The sequence below is a fragment of the Podarcis vaucheri genome, assembly GCF_965113315.1.
Source record: "Podarcis vaucheri genome assembly, chromosome: 3".
Taxonomy (NCBI): domain Eukaryota; kingdom Metazoa; phylum Chordata; class Lepidosauria; order Squamata; family Lacertidae; genus Podarcis; species Podarcis vaucheri.
Window position 1 is genome coordinate 87,055,533 of NC_138761.1, and position 27,575 is coordinate 87,083,107.

The following is a 27,575-nucleotide window of genomic DNA, read 5'->3' on the forward strand; positions in this document are numbered from 1 at the left end:
GTCCATGGTTAGCTTACTTCCAAGTTATGATCAGTCTAGAGAAGTCCTGTGCATATTTTACTGGGAAGTACTGGTAAATTCCACTTAATTCACCAGGGCTTGTTCCCAAATAAGAAGGAGGAGTTTGGATTTGATATCCCGCCTTTCACTCCCCTTCAGGAGTCTCAAAGCGGCTAACATTCTCCTTCCCCTTCCTCCCCCACAACAAACACTCTGTGAGGTGAGTGGGGCTGAGAGACTTCACAGAAGTGTGACTGGCCCAAGGTCACCCAGCAGCTGCATGTGGAGGAGCGGAGACACGAACCCGGTTTCCCAGATTACGTGACTACCGCTCTTAACCACTACACCACACTGGCTCAGATAGGATTATAACCATTGTACACTGAAGTTCAACTGAACTTTTAATGGGGCACATAAATCACATGTAACTTCAGCCTACAGCTACTACCGTAGTTCTGAAGGTTGTGCTCCGCTTGCACGGTTGGAGGCAGTAATGCTTCTCTACAGTTGCTGGAAACCATGGGAAGTGCTCTTGGGCTCGAAGAATCCTGCTTGTGGGTTTCCTACAGGCATGTGGTTGGCCACTGTGAGAACAGGATGCTGCACTAGATGGGACACTGGCTTGATCCCGCAGCCTCTTATTATGCTCTTAAACATTTGAGATTTAAGCATAACTAACTTTAGCTGGATTGGTGACAATCGGTGTTTATGGCAGGGCTGTATCATTTCTTCAAATTTAGGGTTGCCATACAAAGCTCAACTGTCCAGATTTTCATTGTTTGAAATATGGCAATATGTTTCTGTCGTTTATGAAATAAATGTAAAAGGCAGTTATAAACAATGAAAAGGCAGGGAATGCTCGTGTTTCCAAGCCTCGCTGATGCTCTTTGTATTCAAATTTTACAGTGTGCATGAAAAACATTCCTTAAAATAAATTGACGTTCTTAGGTGTTGTGGTTAGAGTAGCTTTAAACGCAAATGAAACTTCAGAAGAAATCGAGGAGAAATATTGCTTATACTTCTGGTAAGACACTGCGGAGGGGAAGGGGCAAAATCTACTGCGTCTAGATAAAGAGCGTTGTTGTTTTTTGCGTGGCGTGGTACTGAGATGTATGAATGAGCGTAACGTAAAGAGCGGGCGAAGGATGCATGCATGCTTCGGGGGCATAACTACGGTGACTTATGGTGTGAGGAATAGGAAGCGAAGGACTGAAGGGAAACAAAGATGTGATTTTGGGTGAAGACATGCCTCCCCTCCCAAGAATGAATTAAAGGGGAGCGCCGAGGTGGGAAGACGGGTGTGGAGTGGGGGGGGCAGAAACTAGGGAGGACTCAGCGGCGTGCATGTGTGAAGGGAGGATACGGCCGGGGGATGGGCGCTCCCTCCAGCCAGGCACTATGGGGGGGGGATGGGCTGGGACTGCTGAAGGCTGGACTGACCCGCTCAACCCAACTCTGGCATTGCAGGCGGGAAGAGGACGTGTCTCCAAACTCTCAACGCCCCCGCACACGAAACGCGACTTCGCGAGGGGAGAGGGACGATTCAACAGAAAGTTACGTTTCCGTGAAAGAGAGGGTGTTTTGCCCCTTTCCCTAGACGCAGCTCTCGAGGGGAGGCGTGCGGGGCGGGAGGGCGAAGGGCGGGGGAGCCGAGAAGCAGCGAATGGAACGCTGGGAGCCGTGACGTGTCCCTCAGGCCGCCGCCCTCCCGGCTCAAACTATATAAAGGGCGCCGCTCTCAGCTTCTGCCTTTTTCGCTACGGGTTTGCCGCTGCTTCAGAGGTAAGTTGGCTTTCGGGCGGGCCGCGTTCATAGGCCCAGGCCTGGGAGGGGGCGGGGACTGAGGGAAGCCCACGTGGTCTTCGCACGGCCGAGAGCCGTTCCTGGCGACGGGTAGGGGGGTCGAGGGAGAGAGGAACAGCGGCGGTTTGAAGCCGGGGGGGGGGAGGTGGGGAAGTGTGCATGCGCATGCCCAGTTGCCTTGTCCGCGACCCAAATGGGTTACTCTACCCCGGAGTCCGTCCCACCCCCCCAAAAAATAATGCCCCGGTGTGTGCGGAATTGGGGGGTGGATTGTGTGTCTCGTGCGGGTGGGGGAGGGTAGTCCGAGAGGAGCATCCGTTCTCAGTGTGCCAGTGAAGGAAGGAGGGAGGGTTCCGAAGACACGTGTCGTGTTCCCTTCGGGGCGAAACGCGGCATCTCCGGTGGGGCGGGATGGGGGCGCCGGCTGCGGTCGTGGCAGGTGTGCCCCCATAATTGTCTTTAAAAAACAGCCCCGCTTTCCCATAGAGGCCTGTTTGATTCTACCCTTGCTTTAGTTCTGGCCCCGTGACACACGGCGGCCCATCCTCTCCTCTTGTTACCTGCAAGGGGCCCCTTTTCTCGGCCTTTCGCCCCGCTTTCCGCTCAGAAGGAAGAGGGGGAAAAATGGCCGCCGCCGCTGCTGCCGTCACAAAATGGAGGGCGGGCGGGGCGCGCGTGCTAGCCAACGAGTGGCTCAACTACCGCTCCTCACCGGACACCCCCCTCCCGCCGCCCCCCCCCCCAATACGCGAACCTTCGGCACGCTTCGCTCTTCCTTACTCATCCCCCTCCCCGGCCCAACCCGGGCTCGTGCTCGCTTGGCTTACGACACAAAGGAGCGGGAGCCGCCCTTCTCTCCCCCCCCCTAAAAAAACCTCCCTCTTTCCTTATATCCTGTAATGGCCACGACGCGGTAGGGTCTTGAGAACAGTTTATGAGGGGAATTCTAGCCCAGGTTAGCCTCGTCGTGGTCGCCGTCCCCCTCTCTCACGCGCCCTCCCGCGGTGGGTGGAGCTGGCTTGGGCCTAGTTTCGGCCTCGATCCCTTCCATCAAAGGGAGCAGATAACCGGCCTTGGACGGCCAGCCCGCATGGCGTCTTCTACTCGTGTTGTTAACGCTCCTCTCCACTAGGGGGTTCTGCTTTAACTGCATTTTTTTACATTCCTCTTTCCCCCCCACACCTCCAAGGTGCTTTATCTGAAGAGCAAGAGAACCATCTACTAACATTCCAAAATGGGAAAGGAAAAGACCCACATCAACATCGTTGTCATCGGACACGTCGACTCTGGCAAGTCCACCACCACCGGTCACCTGATTTACAAATGTGGTGGAATTGATAAGAGGACCATTGAGAAGTTTGAGAAGGAAGCTGCTGAGGTGCGTGTCTCTGGAAACAATTGTCAGTTTTCAATTTAAAATGGATGCAGAAAGACAGCTTTACAAAATAGATTTTTTTCTGCTGTAAAGCTGACTTTAACTTTTGAATTTATGTAGCGTTTGCTACATTGGAAGGATCCTGTGAAGTTAATTCCTTTGAGGTGTGGGCAGCTTGTGTCTTAGTCCTAGTTTGTGTTGAAACAACTGTTTCCATAGAACTGCTAAATTCTATGACATTCTTGCAGAAGAAACTAGGTGATAAAAGTTTGAACAGTTCATATTGCGTATATTAGGTAATGGTGGATTAGCATGGCAGTGGGTTAAGTAAGCAAAGTAGGTGTGGAATCTTTCACCACTTTCTGCCAAGTGCAATTTGCTAAATATAGCTTGTATATTATATTTCAGAGCATGGAAGTGTGCTATCTTTAGAAACAGATTCAGTTAATGTGTTCATTATTGTATGCTTAGTGCAAGAGACATTAATGCCATTTTTCTCCCCCTTCAAATAGATGGGTAAGGGCTCCTTCAAGTATGCCTGGGTGTTGGACAAGCTGAAGGCAGAACGTGAACGTGGTATCACCATTGATATTTCTCTTTGGAAGTTTGAAACAAGCAAATACTACGTCACTATCATTGATGCCCCTGGACACAGAGACTTCATCAAAAACATGATTACTGGTACCTCCCAGGTGAGCAAACAGTTTTACCATTTTGGCTATAATAAAAACTAAGTACTGCATGATGATTAAAACAGCATAAATAAATTATTACATATTTTTCCTAAAGGCCGACTGTGCTGTCCTGATTGTTGCGGCTGGTGTTGGTGAATTTGAAGCAGGTATCTCCAAGAACGGGCAGACCCGTGAGCATGCCCTTCTGGCATATACACTGGGTGTAAAACAGCTCATCGTTGGTGTTAACAAAATGGATTCCACCGAGCCACCTTACAGCCAGAAGAGATACGAGGAAATTGTCAAAGAAGTCAGCACATACATCAAGAAAATTGGTTACAATCCTGATACAGTGGCTTTTGTACCAATTTCTGGCTGGAATGGAGACAACATGTTGGAGCCCAGCTCTAATGTAAGTAATAATGCTTGTCAAGAATTGTGAGACTGCAATTCAAATAATTTTGGAATTTGAAAAGAACAATAAATGTAAGGTTTTAATAGTTGCTCATCTGATTTCTGCAGCAATGAGGAAATGATGATAATAATAATTTATTATTTATACCCGGCCCATCTGGCTGGCAACACATGTTTGACAAAATCTACATGTTAAAGTTCAAAACTTGTGCAATATTCTTGTCAGAAAACTTTATATTCAGTTATCACCAGAAAGTAACTAAAATCTGCTTATAGAGCTTTCATAGAAAAGTAACATGTTGCATTTCCCCCCCTTTCTGCAGATGCCCTGGTTTAAGGGATGGAAAGTGACCCGTAAGGATGGCAACGCTAGTGGAACTACACTGCTGGAAGCTCTGGATTCTATCTTGCCACCAACTCGTCCAACTGACAAGCCACTGCGCCTGCCACTTCAGGATGTCTACAAAATTGGTGGTACGTACTATAAGAATTTTATATTGTGTTATCAGAGGGACTAGTGCCTACAAAGTAAAGCTTTCATATTAGGTAATAATTTAATTGAACTTTCATTTCAAAAATGGAAGTTTGTTTCATTTCTGTACATAGCTGTTGCCATCCCATCCATTTGACCTCCCCCACACGTGACACTGCTCCATTCTTGTTTCTTTCTCTGTAGGCCAAGTATACATGTAATGCCATGATTGTAAACTTTATATTTCTTTCCTTAAGGGATTGGTACCGTTCCAGTTGGTCGTGTGGAAACTGGTATCCTGAAACCAGGCATGGTTGTAACATTTGCCCCAGTTAATGTTACAACTGAAGTAAAATCTGTGGAGATGCACCATGAAGCTCTGAGTGAAGCTCTGCCTGGTGACAATGTTGGCTTCAACGTAAAGAACGTGTCTGTTAAAGATGTCCGTCGTGGTAATGTTGCTGGTGACAGCAAAAATGATCCACCAATGGAAGCTGCTGGGTTCACAGCACAGGTATTTAGCAATTCTTAATTTGGTCAATTTCAGCTTACATATAGCAGCTAGATGGGAATTAAACTTACTGTATGCAGCTAGATGTAGATTTCTCTTCTTTGAACTATTCCATAGGTTATCATTTTGAATCATCCTGGCCAAATTAGTGCTGGCTATGCCCCTGTGCTGGATTGCCACACTGCTCATATTGCCTGCAAGTTTGCTGAGCTGAAGGAGAAGATTGATCGTCGTTCTGGTAAGAAGCTGGAAGATGGTCCCAAATTCCTGAAATCTGGAGATGCTGCCATCGTTGACATGATTCCAGGGAAGCCCATGTGTGTGGAGAGCTTCTCTGACTATCCTCCTCTGGGTAAGTAGCCATTTTAGTCCTAACTTGTTTATCAGGGCAGGGTTAGTTTTGGAGTAGCTGTTACTAAATTTGTATACCGTTCTATACTCTTGGATCAGTTCCAGATAGCAATTTGATGCAGCTACCTTTTTTTCCTTGAGAATATTAATAGAAAACTCATGTTAGCATCTGAGTAATTATTTTTTGCACTTTGCTCATCTTAAATGGAAAAGTGCATTTTCATTTTATAATTACCCATAGGATGTAGTGTCTTTCTTTGAAGGTTTCTTGGTTCTTCTTCACACCTAGGTCGCTTCGCTGTGCGTGATATGAGACAGACCGTTGCTGTTGGTGTCATCAAGGCGGTCGACAAGAAAGCAGCTGGTGCTGGCAAGGTCACAAAGTCTGCCCAGAAAGCTCAGAAGGCTAAATGAAAATTCTGTACATCTGCCACCCCAGTCTTAATCAGTGGTGGAAGCATGGTCTCAGAACTGTTTGTCTCAATTGGCCATTTAAGTTTAATAGTAAAAGACTGGTTAATGATTACAATGCATCGTAAAAGCTTCAGAAGGAAAGGAATGTTTGTGGACCATTTGTTTCGTGGCAGTTCTTAAGTTATTAGTTTTTAAAATCAGTAACCTTTTTTAAATGGAAACAACTTGACCAAAATCTGTCACAAATTTTGAGACCATTAAAACAAAGTTTAATGCAAAGTCTCTGTGTTCTTTGGGGCTAATAGTTACACTTTGGATACTTGGTAATAGACTTGGGCCTATTGCAAAGTTCAAAGGTAAAAAGGAATTACTTTATCCTTGATACTGGTATGTTAATATTTTAAAACATTGCAACACACAAAAGGCTAGGGTGGAAAAAGCCTTCTGAACTTCTTACCTTTGCCAATATTCACCTAGAATTGAGCTGGGATCAAGGAGTTGAGTAGCTAAACTTTCTGCAATGTTTAGGCATGCTTAAGCCTACTAAATTTTTAGGATTACAGGTTTAAAATCTGTTATTTTCTTATTTAAGCAGAGCACACATAGTTGGTAGCTGGTTTCTTCTGTTCCAAGATGTTAGTGTAGATGTGTTAAGCTTTGAAGTTTCAGTGACTACTTCTAACTGTTGCTGGTTTGATTAAAGATTTGCGTTCTTACCTTACAGTTTACCACACAAGTTGGAAGCTTTGCTTCTGGTAGAATATTTGTAATGTAAATCGAAATGTTACGGATTCACTAAGGTTTTCTCAATAGTATTTTGCTGCTAACTTAAGAATTGTAGTAGGCTATGAAATGAGAGGCTAGATTTTTACTTGATCCTCAGGCTAGTCATTTAAGATCATGAAATTGGTAAAGCTTTTCCAAAAATAGATCATGAATTAATAATTCGTGTTAAAACAGCATGCTCTCCACCCCTTTGTGATTCCTTGTGTAAAACCAGCTTCCAGTATACAGCATAGATCAACGCCAACAACTGTGGTGCTGTGCCAAACGAGTATGATTGAGAGCCTTGCTACAAAGGGGCCAATAAAAAAGTGTGCAACTAGCAGTTCTAGCTTCAGATAGCTTTAGTTTGAGTTGTCCTGTTTTCTGAGGAGCACTGGACACAGTGGTAAATAGTACACTATACTATAGCTTATGTTGGTTGGCTTAACAGCATTGAAGGTGATCGAATTCTACTATTAAAAGTAGTCCTTGTTGTACAAATAACTTGTTCTTATTTTTTCCACCTCCAGTAAATTTGAGGCATGGGGTGTGGCATCCAAATTAAATGGCCTTGCTTTTCTGTAGTTAAATTTCATATTCTCTTAGCTTCAGCTCTGATGGATTGGAGTAATGGATATTTGGGTCCTGCTTTTGGTAGTTATCATAAATACTCCAGATTTAAAATTCTACCAGCAATTTTAGGGTGCATTCTAGCAAAAGTTAAGACATTTATAAAACTCAATTCAAGGTGTGGAAGTTGTGCCATGTGCTTTATGCCTATTAAAATCAACTGGACCTTTTAAGTTCAACTAACTGGATCATTACCCTTATTTCATCTAGAGTCTGACCAAATGATATTTTACCAAGTGTAACTTTTAAAAGATTTTAACGAGTTGTGGGTATTGAAAATAATGGCAAAATGTCATTAAGGCTTTTGGCTCTTGAAGGCACATACTCTGGCCTGCAGGAAAATTCCCTGGATGTTCATGCAAAGTGGTCTATTGGGTTTTTCCCTTTCCAGCCTCAAAACCCCTCTGCCCTAGCAGCTGAAAATTTAAGCTTGAGAAATCAGGGTGGTACCTTATGGGCATTGGAGTTTGCCTTAAATAAGCAGATGAAAGTTAATGGGTGCTATCTCTCCAGTTACCTTTCTCTGCAATTTTTAGTTTTGCCTAAAATGGGTCTTACATGGAATAGGAACACTTGAGAAATAAGGATCCTAAATTGCACATTGTAGTCAGGCAGCTACTATGTGTGCTAAAGCAATATGCTCCTATAGGACAACTGGATAAAGATAGTAAAGGCATTTGGACAGAGGTCGCAAGAGACTCAAGGCCGAGAGTAAATTTGATTCTAAAGTGCTCAAAGTGGCCACCATCACACTTTGATGTAGAGGGCTATTTTTGCCATTACAAAATGACAATGGGTGTTCTGTGTATTCTGTGTCTTAGAGCTAATAGTTGCCAATGCTAAACACTGCCTTTATTATTAAACCCAACGTATAGCAACGTGGACATTTTGATACATGTCTGACAATTCACTTCCAATAGGTTAGTTTTGCTTTCCAATGCATATGTGATAGTTTACTTATGTTGGGTTAATGAAAAAACTAAATTTTGTAAGCAAACACTTGGACGTTTAGTTTTTATCTTCAATAAATTTGAGTCTAGAATTACTTTACCTCTACGGCTCTTTTTTCTAGGTAGGATAGCTTTTCTGTGTAGTACAGACGTGTTTGTGTTAGTTGTATCAAAGTATATAGCAAATGCAGTTTACCTTCCCGCCAGAGCGGTACCTATTTATCTACGTGCACTTTTTTGGCATGCTTTTGAACTGCAAGGTTGGCAGGAGCTGGTACCGACCTGCTGATCGGCAAGCCGTAGGCTCTGTAGTTTAACCCACAGTGCCACCTGCATCCCAATGTGGTCTACTAATTTCCAGTAACTCTTGGGTGTCCTAGAGCCCTCTCACCACCTTCCCAAGGCTGGGTAAACAGCCCTCCACCTTGTCAGGGGCCTGGTTCCAGGCATCATTTGCTTTTTGAACTTGTAGACTCCCAAGCATCAAACCCCTCTACTTGTAAAGGTAAAGGTAAAGGTACCCCTGCCCGAACGGGCCAGTCTTGACAGACTGTGGGGTTTGTGCGCCCATCTCACATTTATTGGCCGGGGGCCAGTGCTGTCCGGGGACACTTCCGGGTCACGTGGCCAGCGTGACATCGCTGCTCTGGCGAGCCAGAGCCGCACACGGAATGCCGTTTACCTTCCCGCTGGTAAGCGGTACCTATTTATCTACTTGCCCCCGGGGGTGCTTTCGAACTGCTAGGTGGGCAGGCGCTGGGACCGAACAGCGGGAGCGCACCCCGCCGCGGGGATTCGAACCGCCGACCTTTCGATCGGCAAGCCCTAGGCGTTGAGGCTTTAGCCCACAGCGCCACCCGCTGACCTAGAAATAATTTCCAGCTCTATTAACTCGATTTATAAACCATAGACCTCAGTTCAGTGCTCCATCTATTCTGGGTGTAAGTGTGTTTTTCCACTCCATAAACAGCACGTAAAGCCTCTATATTCCCACCATAGCAACACCTACAGAGCCTTATTGAGAACAAGGTCCTGATTCTAATCTACTGCTACAAACATTTTATGTCTGAAAACAAAATTGGGTTTGAGCATAAGCTTAAATAAAAACCTACCTGCAAGTGTTTCAACTACTTTCAAGTAAAGGAAGCCTGTTAACATCTTTTCCTTGTTTAACAGGAATATTTATGCACTAAGTTGAGATTTGTTCAGTACTATAGGTGGCAGCAAAGGCAGTAGAAAAGGAAGTGACTTGAGAAATTGCAAGCAGGAAACAGATTTCTCTAGTCTTTTGGTAAAAGTTTTCTTCAACACCTGATCTGACATTGCGGTGTTCTGGAAGTTTTTCAGCTTTTTGGACTAACTCATTATTCACTGGATCACCATCCTTTCTGTGTAAGATAACATCACTCTGGTAGCTCTTGTCTATTTATTGGATAGCAATTACATACATGGTATGTGAATGACCGGATAACCACAGGCTGCAGGAACACACACAGTTCAATGGGTTTTGCTCAGTAAGCACTGTTCACATATCAGTAGCTTGGAGCTTTCTTTGTCCCAGCAGGTTGGCATCAGGGATGGGGGTAGCAATCCTACATCTCTCACTTGTTTGCTCTGCTTTTTTGTGATGGTTCTTCACAAACCTCAGTAGATTTAGAACAGCAGCAGGTGTAACTCCAGGAATGCGGCTGACAGCGCCAATCTAGAAACAGTAACAGGAAGGTGAGATTGCCTACTGTAAGAATTGTAACACCACAGTCTTCCTGCCTCCCCTTCATGTGTGTTTCATTGAAGTGATTAGAATACACACAAAGTAAACTTTCCTGTATATCTTACCACTCGGGATCAACTGAAGACTGTTGATCATTCTATAAACAGTCATGTCAATGAGCAAACTCCAACAAAGTCCTACTGCCAATGCAATTATTTCCATTTGTGCAACATAACTCCCTCTCTTATACCCTACATGTTCTGGATGTGGGAGTTTTAACTCACTAGCCACCATTAAAAATGAGCACTGCTAGTTTGTTTTTTGATGACAGTGGAAGCTCTTGATAGATTATATTCCATTGCCATCAGCATTGTAACAACATGCAGTTCACAGCTATAGTTCAGCATTTGTGCACATGTCTAAACATTTTGCATTCATTTGACTGCTTAAATTACTTAAATGATTACAAAGCCTGTCAGTATTACTATCCCCAATAGTGTTGGTGCAGAAAGGTTTGTAGAAGTTCTGGCCACATTTGACTCAAGAATGTGTCTTACCCATTATGCCACACCCCCTCCTATGCATACAATGGTAGCCATTTTTCGTTGGTGTGCACAAAGGAATACATTTTATGACTTTGGGGGCGGAGAATGCCTTACATGTTCAAACTGGAAGACACACAAGCTACTCTGAAGCATTCTGATAAGAACGACAAAACAGGTGAAATCAAAATGGCAGGCAAACTTTATAATAAATAATAATAATAAATTTTATTTATATCCCGCCCTCCCCAGCCGAAGCCGGGCTCAGGGCGGCTAACAACAATAAAACAGTACAAAGGTACAACATAAACAACATTCTAAAATCATTCATTATAAAAATTAATTAATTCAAGCCACTAGCAACCATTGGGCCAGAGCTCTGCGAAGATTGCCGAGGGAGGGAGTCAGGCTGTGCCCTGGCCAAAGGCCTGGTGGAACAGCTCTGTCTTGCAGGCCCTGCGGAAGGATGTCAAGTCCCGCAGGGCCCTGGTCTCTTGTGACAGAGTGTTCCACCAGATCGGAGCCACAGCCGAAAAAGCCCTGGCTCTAGTTGAGGCCAGCCTAACTTCTCTGTGGCCTGGGACCTTCAAGATGTTTTTATTTGAAGACCGTAGGTTTCTCTGTGGGGCATACCAGGAGAGGCGGTCCCGTAGGTACGAGGGTCCTAGGCCATATAGGGCTTTAAAGGTTAAAACCAGCACCTTAAACCTGATCCTGTACTCCACCGGGAGCCAGTGCAGCTGGTATAGCACCGGGTGAATGTGATCTCGCAGCGAAGACCTCGTAAGGAGTCTCGCTGCAGCATTCTGCACCCGCTGGAGTTTCTGGGTCAGTCTCAAGGGCAGCCCCACGTAGAGCGAGTTACAATAATCCAGTCTGGAGGTGACCGTCGCGTGGATCACAGTGGCTAGGTCAGGGCGAGAGAGGTAAGGAGCCAACTGCTTAGCTTGGCGGAGATGGAAAAATGCCGCCTTTGTTATAGCTGCAATCTGCGCCTCCATGGAAAGGGAGGTGTCGAAGATTACACCCAAACTCTTAACGGACGGTGCTGGCACTAATTGCGCCCCCGCAAGAGATGGGAGTTGCCCCCCCAATCCCATATCGCCCCGTCCCAGCCACAGGACCTCTGTCTTCGAAGGATTTAGCTTCAACCGGCTCCCACGTAACCATCCAGCCACAGCTTCCAAACATCTGGTCAGTGTGTCTGGGGCCGAGTCAGGATGGCCATCCATCAACAGATAGAGTTGGGTGTCATCGGCATACTGATGACAACCCAGCCCAAAACTCCGAACAAGCTGGGCGAGGGGGCGCATAAAGATGTTGAAAAGCATCGGGGAGAGTATCGCGCCCTGAGGTACTCCACACACCAAGGAGTGGCGCGATGACAATTCCCCCCCAAGCGCCACCCTCTGTCCCCGACCAGAGAGAAACGAGCGCAGCCACTGAAGGACTGTGCCCTGGATCCCCACGTCGGTAAGGCGGTGGTCCAAAAGTTCGTGATCGACCATGTCGAAAGCTGCTGATAGATCTAAAAGAATCAGCAGCCCTGACCCGCCTCGATCCAGCTGTCTACGAAGGTCATCTGTTAGGGCGACCAGAGCCGTCTCGGTCCCATGACCAGCGCGGAAGCCAGACTGGAATGGATCCAGAGCCAATGTTTCATCCAGAAACCCACCAAGCTGTTCAGCAACCGCTCTCTCAATCACCTTACCCAGGAACGGAAGATTCGAAACCGGGCGGTAATTGGATAGATCTAAAGGATCTAATGATGTTTTCTTTAAGAGCGGGCGCACCACTGCCTCCTTCAGTTCCCCTGGGAATGTCCCCGTGCCAAGGGACAAATTGATGATATTCCCCAGGAGGGCCCGCACCTCGTCTGGACACGCTCTAATCAGCCAAGACGGGCACGGGTCGAGAGAACAAGTGGTGGGCTTTCCAGCTCGGAGGAGTCTGTCCACATCGGCTGGGGATATCCGGTCAAAGTGGTCCAATACTGGACCCGAGGACAGTCGAGGGGCCTCCAGTTCCTTTATTGTATCCAAATTGGCAGGGAGGTCATGGCGGAGCGACAAGACCTTCTCCGCAAAAAAGCTCGCAAATGCCTCACAGCCGTGTGTCAATTTGTTATTTAAATTTGGCTGTCCCTCAAGGGACGTTAAAGACCTGATTATGCTAAATAATTGCGCTGGGCGAGAGCTAGCGGATGCAATGGAGGCCGAGAAGTATGACTTCTTTACAATATTATCAGCATGTCTATGCTAATTATACATAACATTTATAGATTATAAATTATATATCTGCACAGAAATGGGCTTTAAAAATAAAGAATAAAAAGCCCCACCAAGTTAAGTGTTTTTTCTAACTCTCCCTTGATGCTTTTAATTCCCAAATTTTTAATAAGGCCAGGAACACGGTGGTGAAATCTTGTGAAATGCTCCCCCGCCCCATTTTATTTCTCAACTTAGAACTGGAATTCTCTTGGCACTTTCCATGTGGTCTCTAATAGCAAACAAAGTTGGAAGATTCACTCTAAAGGCAGAGCTGTTAACCTAGCGACGCCCCTGCTCACTCAGTTTCCTGCCTTTGGAAATTACTATAATGCTTTCAAGGTACATTTTAATAACTAACCCCCTACATATTAATGCTGGGTTGCTTGACTACAATTCCGGGCCACAATGGCTAGTGCTGGTAGGAGTTGGGAGTCTGGCAACATCTGGAAAGCCACAGGATCCCTACTGCATCCAGCAAACTCACTCTACTAGCACCTTACCGTCTGGGGACGGTGGGAGTCCAGCTTCTCTCGCACTTCCTGAGATAGTGATGCATCGATGGCAAAGTAATCCAGATCTTCTGGAAGCTGAAGAGCCTCATCCTGACGCACTTCCTCTATTTCCAACCTCTGAACGGACACATGCCATTCATAAACAGCTTGTGAGAAGAACAAAGAGAATGAACAGAACAATATTTTGGTTCCTGAAATTCATTCTGATAAAATATAATGGATAGAATTGTACAGGATGTGTTCCTAGTGTGTGAAAAAAATCCAAGGGTCCCCATGCATGCACCTCCAGATGGTAGAGACATCAGGTGCTATCCTGGCACCCGGGCATATTCACTTGGTCACAAGTGGCTGATAGCCATGAGCAAAATGCACCTGGCAAATTTCAAATGCTGGTTCCACTGTGTTGAATGGGACTTACTCCCTAGTAAATATGCTTAGGTTTGCAACCTAAACAGAGCAGATTATATCAGATTTACTCCTGCACCATTGGAGAGATGGAAAACGGCCACAAGCTATCTGTATAAGAATATAAAGCCTAATTGTGTTCTTGGACTCGATGGAATTTATGTTCCGAGTTCCCCAAGAAGCAAGATCTACTGGGCACAAATGTGTCAAGTTAGGACAGGAATGGGGACCGGACCCTCCAGATGTTGCTGGACTACAACTCCCACCACTGTCCATGCTGGCTTGTACTGATGGGAGTTTTATTTAGGGCTTGCTAGTCTTCCATACCTTCTATTTTCAGCCTTTCTGCCAGTTGTCTCCATTCAGCAAACTTTTTCAGAGGCCCTGGGACAGCTCGTGACAAAATCTCCATATTGGCCCCCTGGTACTGAAGGATGTCCAGGGCACTAAGCAAAAAACCAAAACAAAGCAAAAACAATTCCTGTGAAATTATGTGCAAGATGCGTTGAGTGCTCTCGTCATAGAAAGGTGGGATCTAAAACAAGTCTAAGCTAGTACCCATTCCCATGGAATTTCAAGGAAGTTTACAAGACCTCAGGCTTGCTCAAAATATGGTATCACTATCCAGGAAGCCTTAACCACATTGTATTAGAGATCATTTAATGCACACACACAAAAATGGCTGATTCAACTCAAGGAGCTTACAAGCCAACAATGAAGATCACAGATAAGAACTTGGAAAGAAACTATACACAATAACATGGGGACAGCATTAAAAAAAATGACACTGTATAATACATTGAAATAAGTGATAAGGTAAGTTATGTAATGGAAGAAACACAGCATTTTAGCTCAAGGGCACCTAGAATTTCTTCTCAGTTTTTTTTAAGGCACAATGCTTTTGCAACTGCAACAAAATTAGGCTTAAGGAAGCTGGTTCAGGTCTTAAGACTGCAGTCATATACCTATTTACTTGTGCAATATTGTTTTCTGAAGCTGCTAAAACAAACTTTTCTGAGTCCACAGGTTTGCCAGTGTGTTTGTTTTACGTGGGCAACAAATCCCAGGCCATTTTAGCCAGAGCCTTGCTTCCTATCACAAATCATGCTGTGAAACCTGAACTCTGCTTATGTGAGGTACCAGTTAGGATATGGTTAATGGGGTTACTTAATTCAAAGATTAAAGCAAAAGCCTTAGATTTTCTAGGACTGCTTTCCTTCTTTCCACAGCTTAAAACTTTCAATTCCCCCTTGATTTTATGTGTTAATAGTGGCGGGGTACCAGGTTAACAGTTTTACATTAGGATTTGAAACTGTTAAAATACGCCCTAGCTCTAGGAGTTTCTACAGGCCATTATGTTGTTGTTGCTGTTGTTGTTTAGTTGTGTCCGACTCTTTGTGACCCCATGGACCAGAGCACACCAGGCACTCCTGTCTTCCACTGCCTCCCGCAGTTTGGTCAAACTCATTTTAGTAGCTTCTAGAACACTGTCCAACCATCTCATCCTCTGTCGTCCCCTTCTCCTTGTTCCCTCAATCTGTCCCAACTTCAGGGTCTTTTCCAGGGAGTCTTCTCTTCTCATGAGGTGGCCAAAGTATTGGAGCCTCAGCTTCACGATCTGTCCTTCCAGTGAGCACTCAGAGCTGATTTCCTTAAGAATGGATAGGTTTGATCTTCTTGCAGTCCATGGGACTCTCAAGAGTCTCCTCCAGCACCATAATTCAAAAGCATCAATTCTTTGGCGAGTAGCCTTCTTTATGGTCCAGCTCTCACTTCCATACATCACTATTGGGAAAACCATAGCTTTAACTATATGGACCTTTGCCGGCAAGGTGATGTCTCTGCTTTTTAAAGTGCTGTCTGGGTTTGTCATTGCTTTTCTCCCAAGAAGTAGGTGTCTTTTAATTTCATGATTGCTGTCACCATCTGCAGTGATCATAGAGCCCAAGGAAGTAAAATCTCTCACTGCCTCCATTTCTTCCCCTTTTATTTGCCAGGAAGTGATGAGACCAGTGGCCATGATCTTAGTCTTTTTGATGTTGAGCTTCAGACTATATTTTGTGCTCTCCTCTTTCACCCTCATTAAGAAGTTCTTTAATTACTCCTCACTTTCTGCCATCAAGGTTGTGTCATCTGCATATCTGAGGTTGTTCATACAGTGGTACCTCAGGTTACATACACTTCAGGTTACATATGCTTCAGGTTACAGACTCTGCTAACCCAGAAATAGTGCTTCAGGTTAAGTACTTTGCTTCAGGATGAGAACAGAAATTGTGCTCCGGCGGCGTGGCAGCAGTGGGAGGCCCCATTAGCTAAAGTGGTGCTTCAGGTTAAGAACAGTTTCAGGTTAAGTACGGACCTCCGGAACGAATTAAGTTCTTAACCCGAGGTACCACTGTATTTCTTCCGGCAATCTTAATTCTGGTTTGGGATTCAGCCAGTCTAGTCTTTCACATTATAAAATCCCACAAATCTCACCGAGTCACTGGTGAGGGAAGACGAAAGCAATGAAATCGCTTCACCCTTTCCACAGAAACACTCTTGACAGCTTTGTACATTCTCCCCCACACAAACAGCATCACAAGAAACCCTCTACGAGTAGAGACAATTAAAAAGGATAGAGAGAGCGGGTAAATGTGAGGTATATGATGTTTCTGTATGAATCTGCGCTTCTCTAAAACAAGACCATGGGGGTGGGGGATAAGAGAGAGACTCATACCTGCAAGGAGAGGTACGACCAGCACTTATAGTAATCTCTGGTATGAGCTGGGCCCATTTTGCATTACTGAACTGAATAGATTTCAGCATTTCAAGTCCTTCTTCTAACACTGCTTTCATCTGAGATGCTTGCTCATACCGCTTTTGAGACACACAGCCAGCTTCATTATAGCCTTAAAGAGACCAAAAAGGTGCTCAGGAATTAGGAAAACTGTGTGCAATTGTGTGGTTCTTTTTTAAAAAAAGGCCTCTGGAGGAATTGACTACCTCGGAAGGTGAGTCTGCTGTCAGCGTTATCCGGCCGCAGAGACATCCGAAACTCCACTCGGCTGGTGAACATGCGGTACGGCTCGCTGGTGCCCAGAGTAGTGAGATCGTCAATCAGAACGCCAATGTACCCCTCTGTGCGACTGACAATAAATGGAGGTTTCCCAGTGACCCGCAGACTGGCATTGATTCCAGCAACCACACCCTGCCAGAGAGTAAAGAGATTATAGATCACAGAGGAAGCCACCATATTATACTAGACACCAGAAGCTTAGTCTGTTCAGTAGCTCTGTGTCTACGATAAGGAGACTGCTTAAGCCGTAGATACCACATGTGACTTTCCCACCATGTATCTCAGTTATCCACTGGCATGCTATAAAAGGTGTCTTTGCAGAATAAAATCGGCACAAGCCAATTATGACAAGGGCTCATTCCCTGGACATAAAAAAGTAAGTTTCAGACATGTGTACACACACACGTTCTGAACAAATGCTCTTGAAATCGGCATTCCACAACCTGGTGCCTTCCAATGTTTTGGATCAGAATTCCCACCAGCTCCTTCCTGTAGGGTCATGCAGGCTGAAGCTGATGTGAGTTGTAGTCCAGAACGTCTGAGTTGGAAGAAGGCAGAGTCAAAAGACCTGTGACTGCAAGCTGCTAGTTATATCATCACGTTTGATACTGCAGAAAGCATTTCACAGCCACGACCCACTTCCCTGCAGGTTCTCCTCACCTGAGCTGCAGCCTCTTCGTAGCCTGTGGTGCCATTTATCTGCCCTGCAAAGAAGAGCCGCTGGACGAGGCGAGACTCAAGGGAGGCGGTCAGCTGACGTGGGTCTAGAAAGTCATACTGCACTCCATAGCCTATTAGGACAGATATAGGTGATAAAAGGTTTATTGATTCCAGCAACCACACCCTACAACAGAGCAACATGGTTACAGGTAGCAGGGGGAAAGGATGCATGCTGCATTGCTTCAAACCTTTCTGTAAGATAAAGGCTTACAAAACCACACGTCTGGTGATCAGAAGACATGCACAGCCATGTGCTGGTGGGCAATCAAGTAACATCCCACTTGAGATGAGGCAGACAAACCTCGGCATCCACACACACTCCCACATGATATGCTGCCTATATAGCTCCATCCAACTGGACTTCCTTCCCACCTCTCACCTGGCTGTACCATTTTTGCTTTTTCCAAGCCCTTAATATGGGTGATGAGCTCCTCCTGGATCTCAGATGGCAACGTCAGAGATATTCCCTGCGGGTAGATGACGTTGGAACCTAGACCCTCAGGCTCAAGCCAGACCTGATGTTCGCGATTTGGAAAACGCAGAACTTTCGACTCTAGTGAGGGACAGTACCTAGAAACAGGAGCAACAGCAGGCCATGTTAGGATGCTGACACGGAGAAGAGCCCAAACGTGAAATTTCAAGAGACTGGATAGGTTTCCTTATTGCTGTACTCCTCACCCACAAAAGCAGGTGTGGGGAACCTTTGGCCTTCCAGATGTTGCTGAACTACATGTAGTTGAGCAACATCTGGAAGGCAAAATGTCTCCCACCCCTGAATTAAACAAACTCTAAGCCTAAACATGTGCAACTGTATTTGCAATATTCTTGCCTATCGGTCTTGCAGCTATCATCCCCATCCCTTTTCTTCCCATCAGGGTTCAGACTTTCCCCCCTTCTTTCTTTTCACACTATGTACACCGACAGCACTGTACATAAAATAATATAAACAGGGATTTACCGGGGTCCTCTTGTTGTCTCTCTGACGTGGTTGTTCAGGTGAAGGTTCTCATGGATGATTTTCTCCACTTTGGGGTTTGTGTGTGTCAGGTAACATGACAGCTGATCTTCTGGCTGAAACAGAACCACTTGCATTCAGTGAGCAAATCAGGGTAGCTTTGAAGCATGCCGAACTGTTTTCACAGTCATCTTGAGAGAAATCACTTCAGCCCGCACTCAGCCATTATTGTCATACCACCTGAGCGTACCCAAGCACTGCAGCCGTAACATTTCCCAGGAAACTATACCAATCACTGGGTTACACTCAACGAAGCACTATTAGAAGATCATTCCATTAGGCAAGCAGATGTTCCTGTGGTGATGGAACCATTTCCTGCCCTCCATGCTGTTTTTGGGGTTCTTCTGACTCTCTGGAGCAGATTTGGTGAGGGTGTAGTGGGAAGAGGAGTGGGGAGGGGAATCTTGTTGTACTAGCAGGTATCCTTGTGCTGGCTTCTGCTAGTGCAACGAATTAGTTGAATATGGCCCTTAATTTCTCCATAATACTATTGGAGAAATGGAAGCACGAGTAGGCCCCAATCTAGAATGTATCTCCTGGGAAGAAATCAAAGCAATTTTACTTCTAAGCAAGCAAGCTTGAGATCAGAAGGCTTAATGATTTATCAAAGGTCACACAGAAAGCTTTTTGTGAAGTCCAGTGACCGAGATCTCCACACCAACCTAGAGCTATCCTATTAGATAGCGACTTATCCTTTGGACCTTTGAGCCGTCAAGTAAGCAGTACCACTGCTCTCAATTTATGAATGGACTCCTTTAAAAGGGCAGTGATGATTCTAAAATGGTTCACACTGTATTTCAGTAATACAGTGGTACCTCGGGTTACAGACGCTTCAGGTTACAGACTCTGCTAACCCAGAAATAGTACCTCAGGTTAAGAACTTTGCTTCAGGATGAGAACAGAAATTGTGCGGCGACCCCATTAGCTAAAGTGGTACCTCAGGTTAAGAACAGTTTCAGGTTAAGAACGGACCCCCAGAATGAATTACAGTGGTGCCTCCCAAGACGAAATTAATCCGTTCTGTGAGTCTCTTCGTCTAGCGGTTTTTTCGTCTTGCGAAGCAACCCTATTAGCGGCTTAGCACTATTAGCGGTTTAGCGGCTATTAAAGGCTTAGCGGATTAGTGGCTAAAAGGCTATTAGCAGATTAGCGGCTTAGAAAAAGGGGGGGGAGCGGAAAAAAACGGAACACTCGCAAGACGTTTTCGTCTTGCAAAGCAAGCCCATAGGGAAAATCTTCTTGCGAAGCAGCTCAAAAACGGAAAACCCTTTCGTCTAGCGGGTTTTCCGTCTTGCGAGGCATTCGTCTTGCGGGGCACTACTGTAAGTTCTTAACCCGAGGTACCACTGTAATTTCCTGAATAATTTCCTGACTGCTGCCACTTGTTCTTTTTTTGGCTGTAGCAGCTCAAACTGTAAGTCCGTGAGGAAGTGCTAACTGTTTCTGATGGTTTTCTGCATATGGCAAACTGCTTTGAGATTTATAAATCTAAAAATGAAAAGTAGTATATAACTAAAAAAAATTATTTTGAAACTTTTTGACCAATATAAGATGTCCACTGAAGAAGAAAATAGTGACCTGCAAAAACGACAGGGCAGATATTTCAGGGACAAAGATCGCTGGTGAAGCAGTGTGTGTGATGGTTAAAAATTACCCTCAGTTCTTCTATGTATGTATGAGGTCTGATATTTCAGGAATAAAACTTGTCAATTTTGACGGTATACATCGTCACTGGACTGTGCCAGCATTTAGGGGAGGATTTCCATCAACTCCTTGCATTACTCTCAGCAGCTTTTAGCAGACAAATATGTTGATGATTTAGGAGCGCACCCCCATCTGTGTAACCGGGGATAATTTCTGACACAGTCATTTCAAGAAATCCTCCTGCATGCTAAAAACCACAGCACTGCCAGAGTAATACATGTCACTTTAAGGAAGGGAAACAGAGACTCCCCCTCATAAACTTCAACAGCTGATTACTTCCTCAGGACTCCTTCGCACCTTAATCCACACAGATTCACTAAGGAAGCTGAACGGCACAGGAGAGCTGTCCGCGGGATGCCTCTCGAGGACACTGAAGTCAATGGAGTCTTTCACCAGTCGGGGTGGAGTTCCAGTTTTTAACCTTCCTATGGTAAATCCAAGTTTCTCCAGAGTCTGAGCAAGGCCGACGGAGGGCTGGTCTCCCATCCGCCCGGCAGGATACATTTCCAGTCCAATGAGGATCATGCCCCTCAGAAATGTTCCCGTGGTTAGAACAACACTCCCAGCATGCACTCTCCTTCCGTCTTCTGAGGGGAAAACATGGAGTGAAACAGAGCAGAGTTTAGAATACCTGCTGCTGCCCTAATTAGAAGTAGCTTCTTTCCCAAAGAGGTTTTATCTTGAACAATAGTAAATTCAGTAAATAAAAGAGCTTACTTGTAATGCATCAGTAGTTCAGTGCTCATTTCTCTTTCCAAAATAGATATTATCTTGAACAATTGCAAACGCAGTAATAAACAGTCCACTTGTGATATACTAGTGGTTCAGTGCTTGGACGTCGTTCTGGTAATCTGACGTTTCATCGCTAAAGAGCTTAGTCATTAAGCTTTGTAGTAAATAATATACAAGAGAAGACAGTTTGTAAACGACTTAAAGCAGGGGTATATGTGTCCCCTTCTGCATATTTCCATCGGGAGGAGCATAGAAAAGTTGTTAAAGCTCCTTTCGTTAAACAAAGTGAAGGACGTCATCCTCTTTCTATACTCCTCCCGATGGAAACATGCATTTGTTTAAGATAAAATCTATTTTGGAAAGAGTGAGTATCTTTTTCCTCCAGGACACAAGGAAGTTTGAAGTTCAGCACAGTCTTATTCAACGACAGAAAACATTTATTTATTTTTTGCAGTTTGATATTACATAAAACCCTAAGTTTATGTTGCTGCCACTTAAAGACAGCTGCTTATCCTTCAGTTTCACACATGTTATTACAGAGAATGAGATATGTGCTTATACTCTGTATAAAATCAAGTCTCTCGTGATCATCCTACTTATTCTATCTGTTGTTTTCTGAATTGTAAACATCTAAGTGCCTCATACTAACTAAACTACATAGTCCAGAACAGCATACCTTTCTGCAGTGGAATGACAGTGACCTAGAAAAGGCTAGATAACCTACTGAGTCAGAGGTTTTCGTTACAGGATTCCCAGTAGCCCAGTCTGCCTATCTGTAACCTAGGAAATCCTTCCAGTAGCACCTTAGAGACCAGCTAAGTTTGTTATTGGTATGAGCTTCCATGTGCATGCACACTTCTTCAGATACATGCACACGAAAACTCATACCAATAACAAACTTAGTTGGTCTCTAAGGTGCTACTGGAAGGATTTATTTATTTTGTTTCAACTACGGCAGACCTACACGGTTCTTTATTTACTGTAACTAGAACTAGGAAATCCTATTTTTTGTGTCAGGGTAGTTTCATACAGCTATTCTGAGATGGTGAAGCTACAATCAAACACCCTAAGTATCCAGCCAGCTTTTAACACCAAGCCCTGATGTTTTTACAAGTTCAAAAATGGCCATTCAATATGCATTGCAAGTGACAGTTGCAAATGTGGCTATTAGTTCATTAAGGACTAGATTAAGATCAGTTATAAATCAACTCTTTGGAAATAATGATGGGTTAGATTCCCTGGCTCACATTGCATGGGCTTAAAAAATGAGGTAAATAACTTAGCTAATTTCCCAACCGATCTGCTTTTCAAGGCAGCATCTAGAAAAAACTACTGGGTTCTTGTGCCACTTGAGTTCTCTGCAGAGGTGAGGTCTCCCTCCTCCTTTTACCTGGAAGTAGTTTTTGCAAGCTGCTGTCATGGAAAGCAGACCCTACACAAATGGATGAAGACTGCTGCTTCAGGATGTAGCTTGCCGGAATACTGACCCAACACGACTCCACTGACGCAACATTTGCCTGGATGATCCGATTCTGGGTCTGTCAGTAGAAGATCTTCCACAGAAGCTTCACAAACTGTCAGAAGTGGGGTTTGGAGAATTTCTTTCTACTAGGGAAAAAAAACCCTGTTAAAGGAATTTACACACACACACACACACACATGATCTTTTAAGGACTCATAAGCAAAGGAGAGAACCTCCAGTAACATGGCTGCGCTACTGAGTTCCCAGGTTCCCCCAGTTTACTGCAAGCCTCGCTTGCTAAGGAACAGCTGGGAGTGCACTTAAAGGTTTCCGATTGCTCCTTCGCAGCTCTGTCATTCCCTGCCCCACCTATGATATCAGCTGTGGGGCAGGTGGGAACTGTTTGGAGGGAAAATAGGGTTGTGGGTCAAATAAAGACCCCAGACCCACAGCTTTGACAGACCAACCCTATTCAAGAGTGAGGCCCTTTCCTGCCTGAAGTAAAAGAAGGCATAGCCAATGTCTTCCATAGTTGCAGTAAATATTTTGGTTTATTAAATTAGTTTTTAGCATTATTAAGTTTTTGAAAACAATAAATGCATTAAATAGCCACAGTCAGCTTGAGAATTATATGTAATAACACAAATAATGAAGACTAAAAAGGCTAAGAGCCATATATAGTCCACCATTACCAAATCAAGGATGGAAGTCTGATCTGGGCACCTCCTTTTCCTCCCTCACGAGATTTTACCAAAAAGAGAAGAACTGAAACTGCACAAGCATTTATGTTCTCATACAGCACTTTTCAAAGTTGTCCCACCCAAGTGCTTGTTATGTGAGTACAGAATGTCTTATTCAGAGAATGCTGAATTAACACGGTGTTTTACATTTTAAAAACAGACATTGGCTTGGCTGTAGAGAAAAGCCAGCAGAAAGGGGAAGGCAGAAGGAAACTTTCTCCCTTTCCTCTCCTCCCACAGTAGCCCTCTGAAAAGCCTTTCCTAAGAGTCAGGAGACCCTTATTTGGAGGTACCTGCTGGGAATCCGTACCTGCCTTTCCCACCCAAATCATTCACCCCACTTCAGGGTGGTTGGTGCAGTTTCTGGAAGAAGGTGGGGCAGGAAATTCACCTCCTGTCAATGTTTTTCTGGATCCACTCTATAATTTTACAGTCATGTTTTTTTAAATACAACTCTGGTGTAAAATGCAATTGTAGATTATGTTTTGCAGGGATTTTCTTCTAAGGTTGCCAATATTACGTTTGAGTCTCCATTGCGTATATCCAATGACACTTGTTTGTTGGAATAAGGAGCCATTCCCCCCCGCCCAGTTAAGTTTACATTCCAGGTTATTTAAGCATGACAGAAATAAGTTGCCTTTTCCAATCAGACTTTCAGGTTTAAATGCTTTGTAAATCATTTTGGGAATTTGTTGAGTGAGAGGTAACTTGTGCATTTTAAAAACAAACCAAATTACTGGATAACGCCCTCACCACCACCACCAAATGTCAATCAAGATTCCATGCTCTGATTAGGAAACATTTTGGTCATTTCCCCAATATTAATGGTAAATGAAATGTACATTTTATTATATCTGAGACACACACCCATTCACATGTTTACCTTCATCAAACTGACAGTGCACTCATAAACATGTATACTTGAATAAACCCCACTGAGTTCCATAGGTAAGCATGCATAGGGTTGCCTCAGAAGCATTCCTATCCACATTCTCACCTGCATGTTCTCTTTATAGAGCTCTCTGTCAATCTGGGCTCGGAGACCCCAGACGGCTGGTCCCTTGCATTTATTTAGCACTTTGTAATGCACTCCCGACTGATCGCAGATTCGTGCGCAGAGCCCGTCCAGTGCGTCCACTTCCCTGACCAGATGTCCTTTTCCAATTCCACCAAAGGAAGGGTTACATGACATTTGCCCTGGACAGCATAACAAATGAAAGGCATCTAACTACAAGCAAACAACAGCTTTTAGCCCGACCCCATTTCCTATGCTCCAAATTGACATGAATGGCAAGCTACTTGTCAGAGTGCATTTTTTGGTGAAGAAAATACTGATTTGATGTGTAAAGATCTTTCCCATTCTAATTGACCCATGAGGTTTCTGGAAGCTTCTCTGCGTAATACAAGCTGATGCAAGCTGGAAGTTTCTAGCTGACATGCAAGTTTCTATTCTGCCTAGCAAGAGGCAGAAGGTTCCTCTTTCACTCAAGGTCATGCTGACTATAACAATAGGCCAGAAGGAGCCTAAGTTTCACTTTCTATCTCTCTTTCCCTCTAGTGTGGTGTTCTGTATACAGTGGTACCTCTGGATGCGAATGGGATCCATTCCGGAGCCCCGTTCGCATCCTGAAGTAAACGCAACCTGTGTCTCGGGACTTCCGCACATGCGCATGACGTCATTTTGAGTGTCTGTGCATGCGGCGAAACTCGGAAGTAACACGCTCCGTTACTTCTGGGTCACCGTGGAGCACAACCTGAAAATGCTCAACCCGAAACTACTTCAACCTGAGGTATGACTGTATAGTATGCTTAGTGTTAAGGTTTTAGTCTTATTAGAAATTATTGGCGGTTAAATTAAGTGTCGCAACTGGATTTTCTATGGACAGTGCCATTTCTGAATGTATTGGATTTGTGACCATTATGCTCATTTGCCTTCAGTAGCAGTAAAGCTCTGCTAGATAAAATATTAATTGCCTCTGGTCTATTTTTGGGGAATCCTGCAATATGTTTAAGTTTTTACTCTACTAACTATACATTGGAATCTGCTCTGGATCAATATGAGTAGAATTCATGGCAGTACTGTACCCCTCTAGACCCAAAATCAGGGGTCAGCAAACCTTTTCCGCAGGGGGTCAGTCCACTGTCCCTCAGACCTTGTGGGGGGCCGGACTATATTTTTTTTGGAGGGGGAAATCTACCCCCCCCACGACTCTCTCCTCCCTTCTCCACAGCACTGGACGAGCCCCAGTGACTGCTTACCTGTGCCCTGCGAGCGGCAGGGGCTGGCGGCGGAACGATGAGCAGCACGAAAGGGCTGTCTCCACAGAGAGACTGCTTAAAATGGCGCTCAGCCAACCACGGCTCAACAAAGCCCGGCCCCCTTCCTCCTCTAGGCAGGGCAGGGAGAAGCCAGGAGGAGGGAGGGGGGGGAGGCGGCGCCACGGTGTGTGTGTGGAGGGGGGAAATGGCACAGCCCGAACGATCAGGATCCCACGCCGATCCACATGGCGATTCCTAGACCATCCGTGGGCCGGATCCAGAAGGCAATTGGGCCGGATCCGGCCCCCGGGCCTTAGTTTGCCGACCCATGCCCAAAATTGTAAGAGAAAACCAAGATGCCTTACTTCTGCTTATTTCTAATTCTCTAATTCTAGCAATCCTAGATGCAATATACATAAAAATGTCAGGGTTTTGTATTTGTTTTAAAAATGCATTTGTTTTTATTAATCTGTTCTACAGATCCAATCACATATGGATGTCCAAAAACGGGAGGCAACTTCATTTTGCAAAAATTGAAATAAGTATACTGTCATTTATGATTATCTTATCAACCAACAACACTGCTGCTATGTTTCTCTGGTAGCTCCATTCATAAAATAAACATTTAGCAAATGGATTAAAGGTGATGCTGCCATGTCAGGTGTTGGGAAAAGTTCATGTCTCCTGATAAACAAACCCTTTATTGTTGTTTAGTCGTGTCCGACTCTTCGTGACCCCATGGACCAGAGCACGCCAGGCACTCCTGTCTTCCACTGCCTCCCGCAGTTTGGTCAAACTCATTTTAGTAGCTTCGAGAACACTGTCCAACCATCTCATCATCTGTCGTCCCCTTCTCCTTGTGCCCTCCATCTTTCCCTACATCAGGGTCTTTTCCAGGGAGTCTTCCCTTCTCGTGAAGTGGCCAAAGTATTGGAGCCTCAGCTTCAGGATCTGTCCTTCCAGTGAGCATTCAGGGCTGATTTCCTTCAGAATGGAGAGGTTTGATCTTCTTGCAGTCCATGGGACTCTCAAGAGTCTCCTCCAGCACCATAATTCAAAAGCATCAATTCTTTGGCGATCAGCCTTCTTTATGGTCCAGCTCTCACTTCCATACATCACTACCAGGAAAACCACAGCTTTAACTATATGGACCTTTGTCAGCAAGGTGATGTCTCTGCTTTTGAAGATGCTGTCTAGATTTGTCGTTGCTCTAGCGTTTTCCTCCCCATGTAAGTAACCTATTATGGAGAGATAATGAGGACGTACTTGCTAGCCCTGCCCTGCTGCTGTTGAATCTCCTGCGAGCTCCACCATCATGCTTTCCAAGTGTTAGGGGAAGGAACCCTGCCGAGGTCCACTCTGCTACCTGCCCTGGCAGAAACTTTGGCAACCTGCATCCCTCGGCGGGCGCCCTGTGTACCCACACCTGCCGGCTCCCACTGAGCAATCCAACCAGTTCCCTGCTTACCTATGGTGTCCACCTTGTGCGTGACGAGCAGGGTGCGGGCTCCCACCCTCGCCGCCGCCGCAGCCGCTTCAGTGCCGGCGTGGCCACCGCCGATCACGACGACGTCGTACTTGGAAATGCTGGAGGGGCCGGCGGCCGCCGAGGTCACCTCGCCCCTCGCGCACCGCAGCCACGCCCCGGGGTCCGGGGGAGCGGCGAGGCGGCGCCAGACGCGCCTGAGAGGCAACATCCCGAGGCCGGACAGAAAGACCCGCCGAAGCCCCTTCGAGTCGGCGCAGCGGCGGGAAGGAGCACGAGACGCGCACCAGCTACTCCGCGCCGCGAAAGGGCGCCGCCATCTTGGCCCGTGACGTGGAGGCGGCCGGCTCCACCCGCTGCGCAAGGCTTCCCGCATGCGCGCCTGCAACTGGACGGGAAGGTCCGACCGGCAGGATTAGCGAAGGGAGCGCGCCGTTCGCTGCCGGCCTTTTATTCAAAATACGACGCTGAAAGTGCGCTCGTGAAGAGGTCTTCTTCGCTCACGGAACGGCAGGCTGTTGCTGGCGGAGAGGGCGGCATGCATCTGTTTATGGTTTTGTTTTTTAAAGCAGGGTTTCCCGGGGGGCAAGAACATAGCAA

General features: G+C 45.4%; 2 protein-coding genes and 1 long non-coding RNA gene across 3 annotated transcripts; 1 reads left to right on the forward strand and 2 right to left on the reverse strand.

Moving 5' to 3' along the window:
• The first annotated feature begins 1,631 nt into the window (after positions 1-1,631).
• On the forward strand, positions 1,632-6,293 carry EEF1A1 (eukaryotic translation elongation factor 1 alpha 1). The gene is made up of 8 exons (XM_082218339.1): positions 1,632-1,782; positions 2,993-3,181; positions 3,691-3,870; positions 3,968-4,264; positions 4,590-4,740; positions 4,996-5,252; positions 5,367-5,601; positions 5,890-6,293. The coding sequence occupies exons 2-8, from the start codon at positions 3,038-3,040 to the stop codon at positions 6,012-6,014; spliced, it is 1,389 nt and encodes a 462-aa protein (XP_082074465.1). The 5' UTR covers positions 1,632-1,782; positions 2,993-3,037; the 3' UTR covers positions 6,015-6,293.
• On the reverse strand, positions 6,168-8,855 carry LOC309529937. The gene is made up of 2 exons (XR_014218526.1): positions 7,670-8,855; positions 6,168-7,622 (listed from the first exon to the last, which is right to left on the reverse strand). It is a non-coding gene; the product is annotated as an uncharacterized lncRNA (long non-coding RNA).
• Positions 8,856-9,771: 916 nt separating this feature from the next.
• MTO1 (mitochondrial tRNA translation optimization 1) lies at positions 9,772-27,315 on the reverse strand. Its single transcript, XM_082217068.1, has 12 exons — positions 26,958-27,315; positions 24,228-24,427; positions 22,516-22,633; positions 20,594-20,883; positions 18,536-18,648; positions 17,957-18,147; positions 17,518-17,648; positions 16,785-16,989; positions 16,519-16,690; positions 14,127-14,245; positions 13,383-13,540; positions 9,772-10,061 (listed from the first exon to the last, which is right to left on the reverse strand). Exons 1-12 carry the CDS (start codon positions 27,184-27,186, stop codon positions 9,885-9,887), a joined length of 2,103 nt encoding a protein of 700 aa, XP_082073194.1. The 5' UTR covers positions 27,187-27,315; the 3' UTR covers positions 9,772-9,884.
• Between the last annotated feature and the right edge of the window lie 260 nt (positions 27,316-27,575).